Here is a 16200-nt window from a genome sequence, read left to right as displayed (position 1 = left end):
TTATTAATAGACGTGCATACGTGAGCGAATACCTTGTGTAATATTTATTTCTTTGGGGAAATCTCTGAATTCTGAACATTCATGGAATCATATAACTAAAACTGAAAGGAGCCTCAAAACCCATGCAGTCCAATCTTATCAATTACTCTGTAAATTGAATTTTACCACACCACTTATATGTAAATAGAGGCAAAGAAATTGACTCAGGCACCTTTATGGTTTTATTTTTTAAATGGCTATTTTGTTGTTAGATGTTTTTAAGGAAAAATGATATAATTATTTTTAGTAGTAATTTTTTGTTAGATTGAAAGATGAGAGAAATAGCCCATTTTCAACAGGATATGTAGGATTTCAAATTTACTGTTATATTTGCTTTTGGAAGACATTTAGTTAAATTAAATACCCTATTGCCACTATCTTCCCCTTTGAGAAATATTAATTTTACTATTACAAGTAATTTCAGAAATATCAAAACTAAATATCAAAGCTATATACTAAACTAAATAAACAAAATTAGTTTAATTAAAATTAAGTTAGATGAAATATTTTTTAACTTGATAGACAAAAGGAATAATCTAAGGAAATGCCAAAAAAAATATCAAAACCCATATTTGCTGTGATAATGCTATAACTAAAGAAGCAACTTTCCTAACTCACAGAAAATAGGGTATTTTTAAAGTCTGTGTTTCTGAGGAAAAATTTTCAGAAGGCCCTTTGTTCTTTTTTTTTTTTTTCAACAAAAGCAAGTTCGGTTTATTTGAATGGTTTCATTAAATAAGTCTACAAAAGTAACAAACTGCAGCGCAAAGCGCAATCTTACAAGAAGCGCAATGGCCAGTTAGTGCAAAATGTACAATTAAAGGCTGCTCAGAAACCCCCAAGGTTTGAATTCATTTTATTTTTTTTTAAAGTGTACATTGTTAAATAATGTAAAGAAAACATTTGTAATTAAGAAACAGTTTTTTTAATGTGGAAAAAGATACTCAAAATGTACTATTAACACAAAATAATTTAAACAGTTCAGTGGCATTAGTTTATTCCTCTAGGTTTCAGTTATTTCATCCACAGGTGGAAAAAAAATCAATAGAAAATAAAAACCAGTTCTTCATAAATTTTTTTTTTGTAAGTGAAAAGCCCCTCAAACTTTTAAATCAAAATAGCTATGTGCTGCATTTGGCTGCCCAGTTCTTCTGGCAGAATGTCCTATTAAATGGCTCATTAATTATTGGGATCTTTTTTTATTCCATCTTTAACCCTCCATCTCCCCCTGCTCCCCATCCTCTGTTTTAAGCAAGGCCCTTTGTTCTTTACTGAATGATAGAACTTCTTGCAAAATATGTTCTATGTAAAAACTAGGTTATTGGACTTCCTACAAGGTAGAGATGATAATGGCAGGTTAACACCCAGGAGGTCCAGGCATGATAAAGTACAGCACTGATAAAGATTTAGAATCAGAGAATTTAGTGGGGAATACCAAAGTGTAAGAAGACTGGAAAGATAGGAAAGGCCTAGATCAGGACTGTCCAACCTTAGGTTATTTTAGCGCTGTATTAAAATAAAATAATTATTCATGGGCCCCATCCAGAATAAAAAATACAGTGCACTAATAAGATGAGTGAGAATAATGAAATGAGGATAATACCAATATTGTGAACCTGAGTTACTAGGAAAATAATGGTACCCTCTACCATAATAGGAAAGTTTGAAAGTGGAATGGATTTAGGGGGAAAGATAATGAATTCTGCTTTAGATTTGTTGAGTGTAAGATACCTCTGGGCATCCAATTTAAATGTCCAAGAGGCAAGACTTGATCTCATAAGAAAGACTAAGATTAGTTGTGTAGTTCTGAGAGTCATCAGCGAGATGATAATTAAATCCACTGGAGCTAAATGAGATCTCTAGTCAAGAGTGTTAAGAGAAGAAAACCCAGGATGGAGGGTTGGGGGAGCCTGATATGAATGAAGTTTTGGTAAAGGAGAATGAAAAGGAGAAGTTATGGAAATAAGAGAATCGAGAGATTATCACAAAAAAGAGAGAATGACCAGAAAAAAAAACAAAAGGAAGAAAGAACTGATAATTAATGTTAAATAAATTCATAGAGGTAAAGAAAGATGAGAAATAAGGAAAAAGTCATTGATCTAGTAGTTTAGAAATCATTAGTAACTATGTATGAAGAGAGCAGTTTCAATTGAACAGAAACTAGAATGCCGAATACTGAAGAGAGTAGAAGAAAAGAAGTTGAGATTCCCTGTGTATAGTTTTTCCAGGAATTTAGCTAAGAAGGAGATGATGAGAATATAATAAATAGAATATAATAAAGTTTTCTTTTTGTTTTTTAAAGATAGTATATGTTTGTAGATATCAAGGAAGGAACAAATCAGTGAAAAGATAATGGGTAGAAGAGTGGGTACAATGTGCCTAAGAAGAATGGGATGGGATCAAGGGCACCTATGCTGAAAGACTATTTAAAAGTTCATTTTGTCCAAAAAAGTTGTCATCTTTCAGATGAGACCTGAGGTCCAGAGAGATCAAGTTAATGTGCTCAGCATAAAACTAGTGGTAAATCACTGGTAATTCTGAATTTTTCTAATTCTGTAAGAATTCTACATTAGACAATTCTAAGAAGTAGAGAGTAAATAATAAGACATTTACAAAGATGATATTTTTAATTAAAATACTAGATCACACTTCTCAATAATTCTGTTTTCCATATCTTCCATTTTCTCTTTTCAGATATAAATAATGAATCAAAAACTGTATATCCTTTCTTATTTTCTTTTTCAGATTTTAGTAGGGTTATCGGCTTGGTTTTGTTTTGTTTTTTTTTTTGTCTCTTCATTTTATTCTTCCAACGCTTCCCCCCCTCAAACTTTTGACCTTTTTGATCTCTTCTTACCTGGATAATCTTTTTTGTTGTTGTTTTTGTCAGTGGGGCTAAGTGACTTGCCCAAGTTCACACAGCTATTAAGTATCAAGTGTCTGAAGTCTGGTTTGAACTCAAGTCCTTCTGACTCCAGGGCCTGTGCTCTATCTACTGTACCACATAGCTGCCCCAACCTGGATACTCTTAAATAACATTCTTTTTATCCTCTTTCTGACTAATTGATGTGAATGTGCTTCATTCTTTAACTTTCTTTCACCTTCAGCACCACCCTCCCACCCCACCCCCCCTGCAATATTTCCTTTTGATAATTTCATGCTTTCTATCTCTTATGTTGATGACTCCCACGTTTATGTTTCAATTCATTGACATCTCTTTTAAACTGTTAATTTTCTTCAGTCTGCCTACAGAATATTTCTATCCAGATAGTCTGCCAACTGCTTAAAGTCAGCATGTTCAAAATTGAATTTACTATTTCTCCCTCTAAAGACCATAAAACTATAGATTTAGAGATGAAAGGGATATGAAAGTTTAATGAGTCCAATTTCCTCCTTTCATAGATGAGAAAACTGAGACCCAGAGATAAGTGATTTGCCTGAAATCTAAGATATACATATATAAAATCATGAATGGAAATGTATAAGATTTCTCAAAAGAATTGCTAACTATTAAATCATATGACATGTGGTTCCACTAATAATAAAAGAAATCTACTTCAAAACAATCCTGAGGATTCCCATTTTACCAAATAATTTGGTAAAGATGATAAAATATTGGAATAGTCCATATGAAAAAACTGTAGAAAGATGGTCACACTCAGACAATGATGATGCTATGAATTGATCCAATTGTTTTGGAAAGCAATTTTTAATTATACTTAGAAAGTGACTCAAATATCTATATTCTTTGACCTAGAGATTTTACATTTAGCATATATACTAAGGAGCTCAAAGAAAGAGAGGCCCTTCATATACAAAATTTGCAACAAAGAATATATATATAATGTCTATATATACATACATATATGTATATATTTAATGTAAATGGAAAAGAACAAAGATGAACCAAGCCTGTTCTGGCTGAAGTGAGGAAAAAATATATTGTTTCCCTCTTTTATAAAAGTAGGGGACTATGAGTACAAAGCATTATACCATTACACTTGGTTGAAATATTGGTTAATTTTGCCAAAGTGTTTTTTGCTCTTTGTTTATTATTTGTTATAGTGAATAGCTATGGTAGAGAAATGGTATGTTTGAAAATGAAGATATTAAAAACAAGAGATAACATTTAAAAAAAAAATTCTTCACCATAGTTTAAAAGCACAACCAAAATGCTATTTTCCCTATGACTGTTTTTCTGATTTCCCTTTTCCTTAACTGGTAAGGATCTCCACAAACTTTGTCTAATATTGACTAAATTCATTTTTTAAGCACTTGCTATGTGGTAAGCACTGTGCCAGGTGCTAGCTATTCAAAGTCAAATGAACAATCTCTGTTCTCAAGTATCTTATATTCTTTAACCATATTAAATAAGGGCTATTTACTACAAATATGGGATGGAGTCTTAAAATGAGATTTGATTAACTTCTCAGAACCATCTTAACTCCTATATTTGGTAGCAGTCTCCATGTGAGAGATTATTTGGTAGCTCAGCATCCATACAAAAGTGGAGGAAAAAACGAAAGCCCTTGCAATATTTGTTTAAATGAGATTTATTAGAGAATATTCTGTAGAATTTACCAGGGCCTCAGGAAGAATAGACAGAAGAATGTTCCGTGGTCCTCTAAATCTGCATCTGGATTAAGAAGTTGTAGTAGTTCTCAAAATAACTTCTCAGCTTTCCTCTTCTGTACAGAGAAACCCTATCTCTGACATCAGGAGATTGGTGTGGAGCAGAATCCTAGAATCCTCATATATTGGAAGATACTCCCAATTCTAGATGTTTTGGGGTCTTTGAGCATTAACCAAGATATAAGCATGTGTTATTGGAATGTTCCCTCAGGCTACAGACACAGTTGGCTAACCTGAGAGATATGAAGGATCTTATCTACAATCTCCCTTCCCCCATCTGAAGGGGACCTTTAGACTCAGGTATATATATTTACCTATGAAATTATAATTGGAGAACTGGTGGGGGGAGGGGAGAGCTTGACTAGTTTTAGAAACTTTAGAAACAAGAAAGTAAAAAGCAATTAACTAATTACTATTGACTTGAGTATTCCTATGAAGTTCTGCCAATAAATCCTCTGGTTAGTACCAAGAGGCTGACATAAATTATTCTCTGAAGTGACTATCAAGGGCCTTTGAGTAAGGTGCCTATAGTTTTTTTTTTCCTTGGAATCTGAATTCTTCCTCAAATTCTATAGGAGAAGAAAAATGAACTTCTACTACATAGAGATTCTAGAAATAAAGCAAAAGCCTCACTGTTAACATTTGGATGGATCTGTAATTTCATTGCTGTAGGAAGGTTCTGATTAGGAACAGTAAAGTTGCAGGGCTGCACCTTCTTTGGAGCAAAGGGGTCAAATACGTAGCCTCTAAACACTCCTGAATAGAGCCTGAACCTGCTTAAAACATAATTGGGAAATATTTAACAATATAAATGTAACTTATAATGTAAATATAATAAAATATAGATAACATTAAAATTTAAAACTTCCTGCAAGAATATAAATACATATATACGTATATATGCATATGTATATATACATATATATACATATATACTATATACATATATATGTATATATACAATATATATGCATATACATATATATAAGAATATATATATATATATATACACATACACATATTTATGTGACCCTTTTTTTGTATTTGAGTTTGACAACACTGGGTAGAGCACTGTGAGGTTGGTAGAGTAGCCTAGGGTCAGACAGCTGGAATATGTGAGAGGAAGTACTTTAATCCATCTCTGTAATTACTCTGTTTTGCTTTCTCAATAAAATATTATCAGTGAGGAAATCTGTAAATATTAATTACTAATGCAAAATCTCACTTATTATATTGCTTTCTAAGGCTAAGTGTAAATGTATCCATCCTCCAGCAAGCAATATCAATTCATTTGCATTTCTCAGAAGTAGATGCACCCCTTGGAATTACTCTATAAAGCATCTGATCCTCTGATAATATCTACACTTACTGGATATTTTAATTATAGTCTGAATACTTTACCTTCTTGTCTTTCCAAGCCTTTAGTCTACTAATAACATTTATATAATACTTTAATGTTTACAAAGTATTTTACTCATAACCACCTTTTAATTAATGAGAGTAGATCTCCTGAATAATGAAAATGAGATTCATAGACTTACATTATCTACTTAGTAACCAGAGCCAAGATTCAAACCTATGTCCTCTGTCTATTCAGTGCTCTTTCCATGTTTTTCTTAGTGTAATTTTTTCTTACATTATTTCTACTTGTTTTTACTATAAAATTAATTACAATCTAAAGTTAATATTACTCCCTTTAGCAGCTGACTTATTCCTTTAGAGGAATAAAGTTCTTGAAATAAGTGATATATAAGCAAAGTAAACCAGAATAAGAATTCTACACAATTAGAACTGGAGTAGGGATAGGTAGCTGAAAAGAAAGTAGTCAGTGCTAATCAGCTCTTCTATGTGCAATTTTGGACTTGTGATCTAATCCTTCCAGACCCCTGTTAACTCATCTCTAAAATGAGAGGATTGTACAAGATAAACTCCAAAGTGCCTAACAATTTTAAATCCTATGATTCTATGCTATTTTTTAATTGTTTTTCAGTAGCATTATGTTCAATTCTATCTTCCTCTGCTGCATTGCATCTAAATGTTTCAATAATTTCTTAATTTTGTATCCCAAATTATGGTGCTTTATAAATACTCTGCTTCAGTTCTTTTTCAACAAAACCACATTTGAACTCAAGGTTATTCTTGAGCACGTACTGAATATAGTGATTGAGTTTGCTGTTTTAGTTTGAGAATAAATAACTCAGAGAAAATACTGTTTTTCATCCTATCACAGGTATTAATTTTCTACTAACTAAATTGACATGGCTGACTTTTATTTTTACTAGGTGAAGGAAATTATTTGAGTGTGATAAATTCAGTATGTCTGCTTTAGGTATTATTTCTGTTTTGTAACTTCTCCATAGTGTTTTGCATAGATTGTTGTATAACTTTTTCATAAAATTTTAGGAATCAACCTCAGTACTAAGTAATCTAGTGCAGTTCCCTTCCTTTTATAAATATTGAAGTTGAAGCCCAGAGAAATTAGATAATTTTCCCAAGATCATATAATAGTAATTCTATTGGGATTTCAATCTAGAATTTTGGAGTCAAAATTTGTTTTTTTATTTTTCAGTTATATCTTACTGTTTTATCATTTCCTCCATAATGTTCTAGGCTAAAGTTATTAAAGTTTTTTTATTTTTCACCTCTCTTGGTAGTTGCTATGGACTTCCCAGAATGATGTTTATAAATGTATAAAATAAATAAAAATACAAGGGAAACTAATTATATTGAAATGATTAATTTTTTTAAAGTTCAAAGACCTCAGATTAAAAACCATCAAAATTATCTGATGTTAATTCATCCAGGATTGCTATAGTCGTTTGATTATTTGTTTCTTTGAGCACTTTGAGTTGAATCTTGAAAACTATTGATCACATTCTGGTTGTGATTGCTGAAAGTTGAGATCATTTTGTTTACTCAGCTGAAAGAGAAGATAAACTTCTATATAATATAAAACTCTCTGAAGTAGCAAGAGAGGTACCAACTTTCTGAAGCTTCCATTCAACCTAACCATAAGATAAAATATTGAGAGTTTTCAGTGAACTTAGCTACATAATCATTTTGCAGATGAGGAACCTGAGATTCAAAGAGATGAATTGACTTTACTTAAAAGGCATACATAGGCAGAGCTTAGATTTAAATTTGAGTAATCAGCCCCCAAAGCCCAAAATTCTAACTGTGCCAGTGTGTCAGATGCAAGAAACCTAACAGGCATCCATTCCATCTGTTTATATTTAGTAACTCTCTTCTTTTCCTCATAAATAGTAAATCAATCTCAAAGTCTTACCTTGAAGATAGGGACTGTTTCATTTGTATTTATAATCCTACAACTTATAATAGGACCTGACATATAATTAGTGTTTGATAAATGACTATCGAATTGAATCTCTGCACTTTTAATAACAGAGGTAATTGATACAATATTATCTAAACCTTGCAGTGGAAAGGGATCACCACTAATAAAGAGGGGAGACCTAATAAGAGATGCTTATGGCCATCTTGCTATGGAGTTTCTTCACATGCCAGGACCAACTCAAATCCTCTAGTTTGAGAAGGTTAAGACTGGGCCCCAGGGACTGTGGTAGGACCAAGTTATCTTGGTATGGACCAAGATAGATTATAGATTCAGGGCAAATTGAGGAAGTGACTTTCACTTGGGGGTGACAAAGAAGATTGTGGACCACAGCTTTGTACTGAGCAAGGAACAATTTTAGAAGCAAAGAGTAACTCTGATCCTAGGAGCAGAACAGGAATTCAGTCCTTGCCTCTAGCTCTAGATTCATGACAAGAATCCTGAACCAAGAAGAACCTAAAATTCACTGACTCTAAACTTTGGTACAACTTCCTAGTGGCTGAGTCCAGCAGCAATCTAATGAAACTTCAAGCCAATAAACCCAAATCTGGGTCAGGAACTTGGAAAGCTCAGATGAAGAGAGTGTTGAGCAAATTTCACCCTGGATTACATCACTTTGGAAGCACTAAAAAGGTTGCAGGTCCCCAACCTAACCTCTGAAAGCAACAGATGCAAGAGAACAATAGCTCAGTTCAGATATGCTTCCGATAAATGTTCTGGTTCTTGTCCTTGGATATTGAGGAAGACCAAAATGACTTCACTGTGTAGAAACAAAATACAATGTGTCCGACTGTGACCAATTAAGCCAAGCATAAATATGCAGAGCTCTGATCATAATATAAAGTTCAAAGTCAAAAAAGTAGGCTGAAAGAAGGATCAAGCAAGAAAAAAATCCAAATAAAGAGCTATTATGGAGATCGGGAAGCATAAGATACAAACTCAAAATAAGAGAATGATGAGGGGTTTTTTTGAGTTTAAAAGGATTTTTAAGAAAATAAATGAGGGGCAGCTTGGTGGCACAGTGGATAGAGTACCGACCTTGGAGTCGGGAGGACCTGGGTACAAATGTGGCCTCAGACACTTAATAATTGCCTAGCTGTGTGACCTTGGGCAAGTCACCTAACCCTATTGCCTTAAATAAAAAAATTAAAAAAAATAAAAAATAAATGAGAACTATAGAAGAAAAAATGAGTTAAAGAATAAGAGGTTTGGAAGAAAGGCATGAAAAAAGAATTAATAGTTTGGAACAAGAGGTACGAAACTTAACCTGAAAGACTTGTTTGAACTGATTCAAAGTGAAGTGAGTAGAGCCTATAGTAACATTGCAAAGACAACAGACGTTGATTGACTTAGAAACTTTTATCGATGCAATGACTAAAAATAAGGGTGTTGACTAGGTGGTCTTGTAGGATCTTTCCAGTTCTAACTTTGTGATGCTATTTTTAAAAATTGATTAAATAAAGGAGCCTTTTCTCCTTTGTGGTCCCTTCTAGATATAGATCTAAAAACTATATGAACCTATCTTTTTTTATTTTAGTGAACACTTATTTTCTCTTCCTTCATACTTTCTCTCATTGTTTTCTCAAGTTATCCTTCTTAACCTTTCTAGAGCATTAAATAACATTACTGCTGTCTTTGTTCCATCCATAATACATACTTTTTCTTAGTTATCATTGTCTAACTGCTCTTCTGTTTCTTTCACTGCTCCTTGCCTTTTTCTTAATCCCTTTAATGATTCTTTCACTAAGAGAAGTAGAGTTGAATGAGAAGATAGTTAACACCTCATGAAATTACAGAGAGCATCCTGGAGCTGTTGTTAAGGTTTGAAGAGTCAGACAACAAGAAAGGTTCTTTGAATTAGAAAGTTATGCTTCTAATTAGAAAGTTATGCTCTTTTCAACCTGGTATAAAAACCATGGTTAGGTTAAAGAGGAATTCATCATAATGAAACTAGATGATTGAGATACTTTATTTTACATAAATATTAGTATGTCTTTAAATGATATTTTATTCAGTCCAGCAGATACACATTAAGTAGCACTGAACATGCAGAGAAAAAAATTAGACATCCTGCCTCCTCTTGAAAATTGTACTATAAATATATAGTAAATATGTCTCCTCCATAATGTTTTTCTGTCTAACTTTATTTCACAACAGCATTATTAATGAATTTTATCCAAACCCCATGATAAAGTTGTAAAACCCTACTGTAACATGAGTTGGACCCAATTTAAACAATATGCCTATGAAACTAAATGATCTCATGGAAACTTTTGATCAAACAATGCCTCATAAAACTGAGTAGAACAGGCTGTGTGCCTGTAACAAACCAATAATAACTAATGTTTATTCTTATTTTAATGAAGAATTCTATTTTTGTAGGAAAAAAAAAGCAAGATTAAGTATATAAGGATCATTGCTTTTATAGTTCTGTTAATCCATCTTCATATCATAATTAACAATGATAGTGTGCAATTTGATTTAATTTTAATAATAGAGTGGTAAAATATGCCAAATTGTGACTATTAAAAATGCCTGGCAGAAGTTTCACTTTGATAAGCTCACAGACCTATCATTATTTGCAATGGCAGCTCATTTAAACCATAGTACAGTGGTATCTCTTCCAATTTCATTTTTATAAGTAAAGGAACTTCTTAAAAAATGAAGTGGGAACAGCTAAGTGGCACAGTAGATAGAACACCAGCCCTGGAGTCAGGAGGACCCAAGTTCAAATTCAACCTCAGACATTTAAAAATTACCTAGCTATGTGACCTTGGATAAATCACTTGACCACACTGCCTTATAAAAAGCCAAAAAAAGAGAAAAGAAATGACTTTGTTTTCTAATTGTACAAACCACTTTTGGGTTGCAAACCCATGGATACACATATATAATGATAGAAATATTACACTTATGAAAAATTTTTTTCCATTTTAGCATGCTTTCTAAAAAATTTGAATCAGAAATTATAACTGCACTATTACTTCTAGTATACTTTTCATCCCCATATTTTATTTTATCTTAGTGGAAAAATACTTCCTGATTAGAGTCAAGAGAGACATTGGTTAGACTCTCACATCTGGTAAATGCTTTTTTCTTATCTCTAAAATGGGGATAATATTTGTAGTGCTTGTCTTCCAGGGGTCTTCTGTTGCTCAGATGAGAGAATGAAGTATTTAAAATGCTTTATGGCACAGTAGATAGAATACTGACCCTAGCTTTTGGAGGGACCTGAGTGAAATCCTGGCTTAGACACTCACCACCTGTGTGACCCTGGGCATGTCACTTAACCCTGATTGCCTCAACCAAAAAAAAAAATTGCTTTGTTAAACCTTCTTTAAAAAAAAATATTGTTATATGAGTAGCAGTTACTTTAAAAAGCTATCATTCAGTAATTATATTTAAGGAACTTGTTATTCTTTTCCGTGCCTAAAGACCCACAATTATATATCTTTCATTTGGACTCAGAATTTAGTACCATCAATTCTCAAGTGTCTTTTGTCTGAAGATTATTGATGATTTTAGTACACATATCTTGAGTCATTAAAAACCACAAGTAATTTAAAAACCTTCCTTATGTTAAGAATTTATGTCCCCACCCTAACCCAACCAGAATTGCTAAATTTATCAGAAGAAATTGTTGGTGTTTCTTTATCCTTTATTATCCCTTCTCCTTGTAATGGGTATGATGTCCAGTCAAAAGACAGATAGACTAAAGGAGAAATGGGTGAAGGGACTGGATTGGATTATTCACAGATTGAATTAACTGCAATGTAACTTCAGAGAATTCATCTTCTCTGTACTTAAGCTATAAAATGGTCTTTGGGCTAATAGTCTTTGAGATCATTTCCAGCTCAAGATACTGTAAGTTCCTCAGTAAAGAACTTAATTCAATGTTCTCAACACTTGGAAAGAATAAGAGTTAATAGTTTTGAGTATGAGGGAATGCATCCTACTGTTTGGTAACAATTAAAAAACTGTGTCAACAGACATTTGTGAAGAATTTACTATGTAACAGGCACTGTGCTAAGAGGTGGGCCTAGAAATACAAGCAGAAAGACATTCCCGATTTTTTAAGAAGCCTATCTAGTGAGTAAAGAAAACCCATGGAAAGAAGCTGAATGACTCCAGTTTTGGACAAGATGAGTTCTAGATGTCTCTGAGACATTTAGTCACTTGAAATAGCCAAGGAGTAATTGATGATGAGCTCTGGAAATAAGAGTATGGTCCTACACACACACACACACACACACACACACACACACACACACACACACACACACAAATATTTGTGAATATCCTAATAATAAAAATAATAATAGCCTACATATGGTGCTTATTATGTGTCAGATACTGTGCTAAGTGCTTTACAGTTATCTCATTAGATCCTCACAACAATTCTATGACATTTTTTATTATCCCCATTTTACAACTGAAGAAACTGAGGCAGGCAGAAGTTAAGTGTCCTGTCTAGGATCATATGGTAAATGCATATCTGAGGTGAAATTTGAAGTTGGATCTTCCATTGTGCCACATATAACTAGATATATAAGTTGAGGAATCTTCTGCATAGCTATAACTAAACCAGTAAAAGTTGAGATAACCAAATGAGAGAATATAGAAAAGAGAATCTAAAAGACCATTGGGAGATACCTCTATAGCAGGAGAATATGGCAGAAGTACCTGGCGAGAGTAGGGTCATGAGAACTCAGAAACAAAAGGGTAATTACCAGTTTGAGATGCTAATAAGAAGTTAAGAAGAGTGAAGATTAAGATTAGACATGGTAATGTTAGTTGGATTTATGATCTTAGGGGTTAGGATAGAAAATTTTGAATTTTTTAAACATAATTTGTTATATTTCTTTGTTTTCCAGATATTGTTTTGTATTTGCTTTGGGATACCTTACAGTGTGCCAAGTTACCAGAGTCTATATCTTCGATTATGGACAATATTCTGCTGATTTTTCAGGGTAAGAATAAAATTTTCATCTTGAAAGATACATTATATGATATCTAATTACATAAAATACTTTGATAGAAATAAGGAACAGTTATTTTCTGTGCCATATTTAGCTTTACATCTATTATTTTCCATTTTGTTTTGGTTTTTATTCAAGTAATCCAATTTAGACATGAAACATTTAAATAGTAATTTTATTGTAAAACATTTATGATTTGGGTTAAAATAATGGAAAAACTCAAAGCATAATATTTTGATTCTTCCTATAATTACCTGATTTTTGTTTCAAGTTTTATTTTTTTTTAGATAATTGTTAGGGAGGATATAAGGATGAAAAATTATATAGGTTTTACTCTCAAGGAACTTAAGGTCTAAACACAAATAAATATGATAAAATATAGAATACATTAAGACATAAAAAGTACTATTAGGAACTCTGAAGACAAAGTATACTATAGCTGTTTGAAAGCTTCTTCACTCTTCTCAGCTTCTCAATAGCGTTTTACACCAGTAAGCTACCCTTCTCTCTCTGGGTTTTCGTAACTATGTTCTCTCTTGGTTCTTTTACCTTGGTTTTTCTTAGTATCCTTTGCTGAATGTAATCTGTGTCACACTCACTAACTTAAAGGAAGAGAAGGATGAAATATTGTAGGTGTAGAATTGTCAGAATTTGATAGCTAATTGAATATGGGAAGTAAAGAAGAAAAATAAATCAAAGATAATTTTGAAGTTTCAATCATGGGTAACAGGGAGCATCAACAGAAATAAGGAAGTTGGGTGGAAGGAGAGAAGTTCATGAGAAAAAGATGACATTCATTTTTTTACATTTGAGTTTGAATTGTCAGGATATTGTAAATGCTTTCCTCAAAACAAGCTTTAATTGATAGAGAACTATGAATTGTTATTATTTTATCCAAGTGGAAATATCCAAAAATAGTTGGAGATATAGGAGTGGAAGTTGAGGTGAAAGATTGTGGCTACATATGTAGGTTTGAGAGTCATCTAAATAGAGATATCAAAGCAGTGAGAATGGATAACAAATCAAGAGTACAGAGAAAAAAAGTAAAGGATTGTAGACAGATTATTTGAGAATACTTAGAGGGTAAGAGAAAGACTGATGGACCAAGGAAGGAGACTGAGAAGGAAAGAGAACCAAGAGAATAATGAAGAGACAGAACTTGACAGAATGATAGGTTCAAAGAGATATATTTTGATATTGTATCCCTAAGGATATATTTCATGAAAAATGATCCAGTAGAGAAGGCATTGTTAAGGCAGAGTCAAGATGACAGAACAAGGTAGGAACTCACCTAAGAAATTTCAAATTCCCTTCCAAACAACTTTAAAATAATGCCTCAAAACACATTCCCAACTGGCTGAACCAACAAAATGATGAGGTGAAACAATTTTCCAGCCTAACACAATCTAGAAAGTTGACAAGAAAGGTCTGTCTCACCCATGTGAGAATGGAACACAATTGAATTCAAGTGGTCCTTGTAAGCCAGCATCAGCCACACCCCAGCAAGGCAGCAGTCAGACTCCTATGCCCTAGCCTGAGCCAGCAGGGAGGCCTTAAGGCCCTGTATGCACTGGCTAGCAACAAGGTCCTGAACAGAGAGGCCCTGTGCCTAACCCAAGGTAGCAATGGCCTCTCCCCAGCAAGCCAGTGCAGCCCTTGGTAGTTACTGAATCAGTAGCAGTAACTTCTGGAGCTCTCAGACCACAGATAGTAAGAGGACTGGAAACTGGTCAGCATCTTCTCACACTGGGTATAGGATTCTATTGCATTGCCCAACAGGATTCTGAATCACAGATCCAAGTCACAGAACTGGGGTGAAGAGGAGCACTAGCACACTAGAGTGTGCAGCCAAAGGGGAGCGGGAATCTGTCTATAGATCCAGGCTGGAAAAGAATGCTTAGGGTCCCTCACAGATCAGATCACAAGCTAAGAGAGCAGTGATTCCACCTCTCCTTAGATCACACCACCTTAAAAGGACTGAAATCTTACAAGTTTCTACAATTAACTCTGAAAATTGCAAAATGAAAAACTTGAAGTTTAGGAGAGTGTCTCCTGCACCCCAGGTTGTTGTTGTGGGACCGTGCTCCCTCTAGTCTAGGAGCAGAGCCGAACTTTAACATAAAATTGGAAGTCAAGAAATCTGGTGGGAAAATGAGCAAATAACAACAAACAAAAACTGGCAATAAAACAACAAAAAAAACTTGACCAAAGAAAGTTACTATTATAATTCAACTTCAAAAGACAGAAATGTCAAATCAGCTACTTGTGAAAGCCTCAAAATAACATTATGAATTGATTGGTGTCAGACTCAAAAGAACTTCTGGAAGAGCTCAAAAAGACTTTTGAAAATCAAATAAGAAAGAATAAATATTGGGGAGAAATGAGAATGATATAATAGTCATGAGAAAAGAATCAATAGCTTGAGAAAAGAAGCAGAAAAGATGGAAAAAGAATAAAAATTCATTGAAGAAAACAGCTCCTTAACAAGGAGAATTGGATGAATGGAAGAGTAGGTACAAAAAATTATATTTGGATAAGTGGAAGCTAATAACTCTACAAGGCATCAAAAACAATAAAACAGCATCAACAAATAGAAGAAAGTGTGAAATATCTTACTGAAAAAATAACTGATTTGGAAAATAGATCCAAATGAGATAACTTAAGAATTATGGGCTAAGTAAAAACCACAATAATAAAAAAAGAGCCTAGTTATCATATTTCAAGAAATTATCAAGAAAAACTGTCCTGATATCCCAGAACCAGAGGGTAAAATAGAAATTGAAATAATCCACTGATTACTTCTGGAAAGCGATTTCCTCAGGAATATTGCAGCCAAATTTCAAACATCTCAAATCAAGGAGAAAATATTGCAAGCAACCAGAAAAAAACAGTTCAAATATTGAGTAGCCACACTCAGGTTTATGAAGGATTTAGCAGCTTTTACATGAAAGTATCAGAAGTTTTAATCCACTTGGCTATTTGCTTTTTTTTTAATGGGTGAGTTCATCTCATTCAGATTCACAGTTATGATTATTAACTGTATTATTTCACTCCAGCCTAATTTTTCCATGTTTAAGCTTCTTTCTCTCTTTTTACCATGTCCCTCCCTAGGTGTTTTACTTCCGACCATTGCATTCCTTAATTTGCTCTCCCTTCTATTATCCCCCACTCCTTTTCTTGTTGCTTTCTTTTCCTGCT

General features: G+C 33.3%; 1 protein-coding gene across 3 annotated transcripts in view; it reads left to right on the top strand.

The window, feature by feature from the left end:
- MBOAT2 (membrane bound glycerophospholipid O-acyltransferase 2) overlaps positions 1-16200 on the top strand; it is a 167825-nt gene that overhangs the window by 89998 nt on the left and 61627 nt on the right. For all 3 annotated transcript variants that reach the window (XM_074209624.1, XM_074209622.1, XM_074209623.1), the window contains exon 4: positions 12898-12993. In XM_074209624.1, the coding sequence (XP_074065725.1) occupies positions 12898-12993 (96 nt within the window). The remainder of the gene's footprint in view (positions 1-12897; positions 12994-16200) is intronic.

The sequence above is a fragment of the Macrotis lagotis genome, chromosome 1, assembly GCF_037893015.1.
Source record: "Macrotis lagotis isolate mMagLag1 chromosome 1, bilby.v1.9.chrom.fasta, whole genome shotgun sequence".
Classification (NCBI taxonomy): Eukaryota; Metazoa; Chordata; class Mammalia; order Peramelemorphia; family Peramelidae; genus Macrotis; species Macrotis lagotis.
This window is presented reverse-complemented; position numbering and strand designations above follow the sequence as displayed.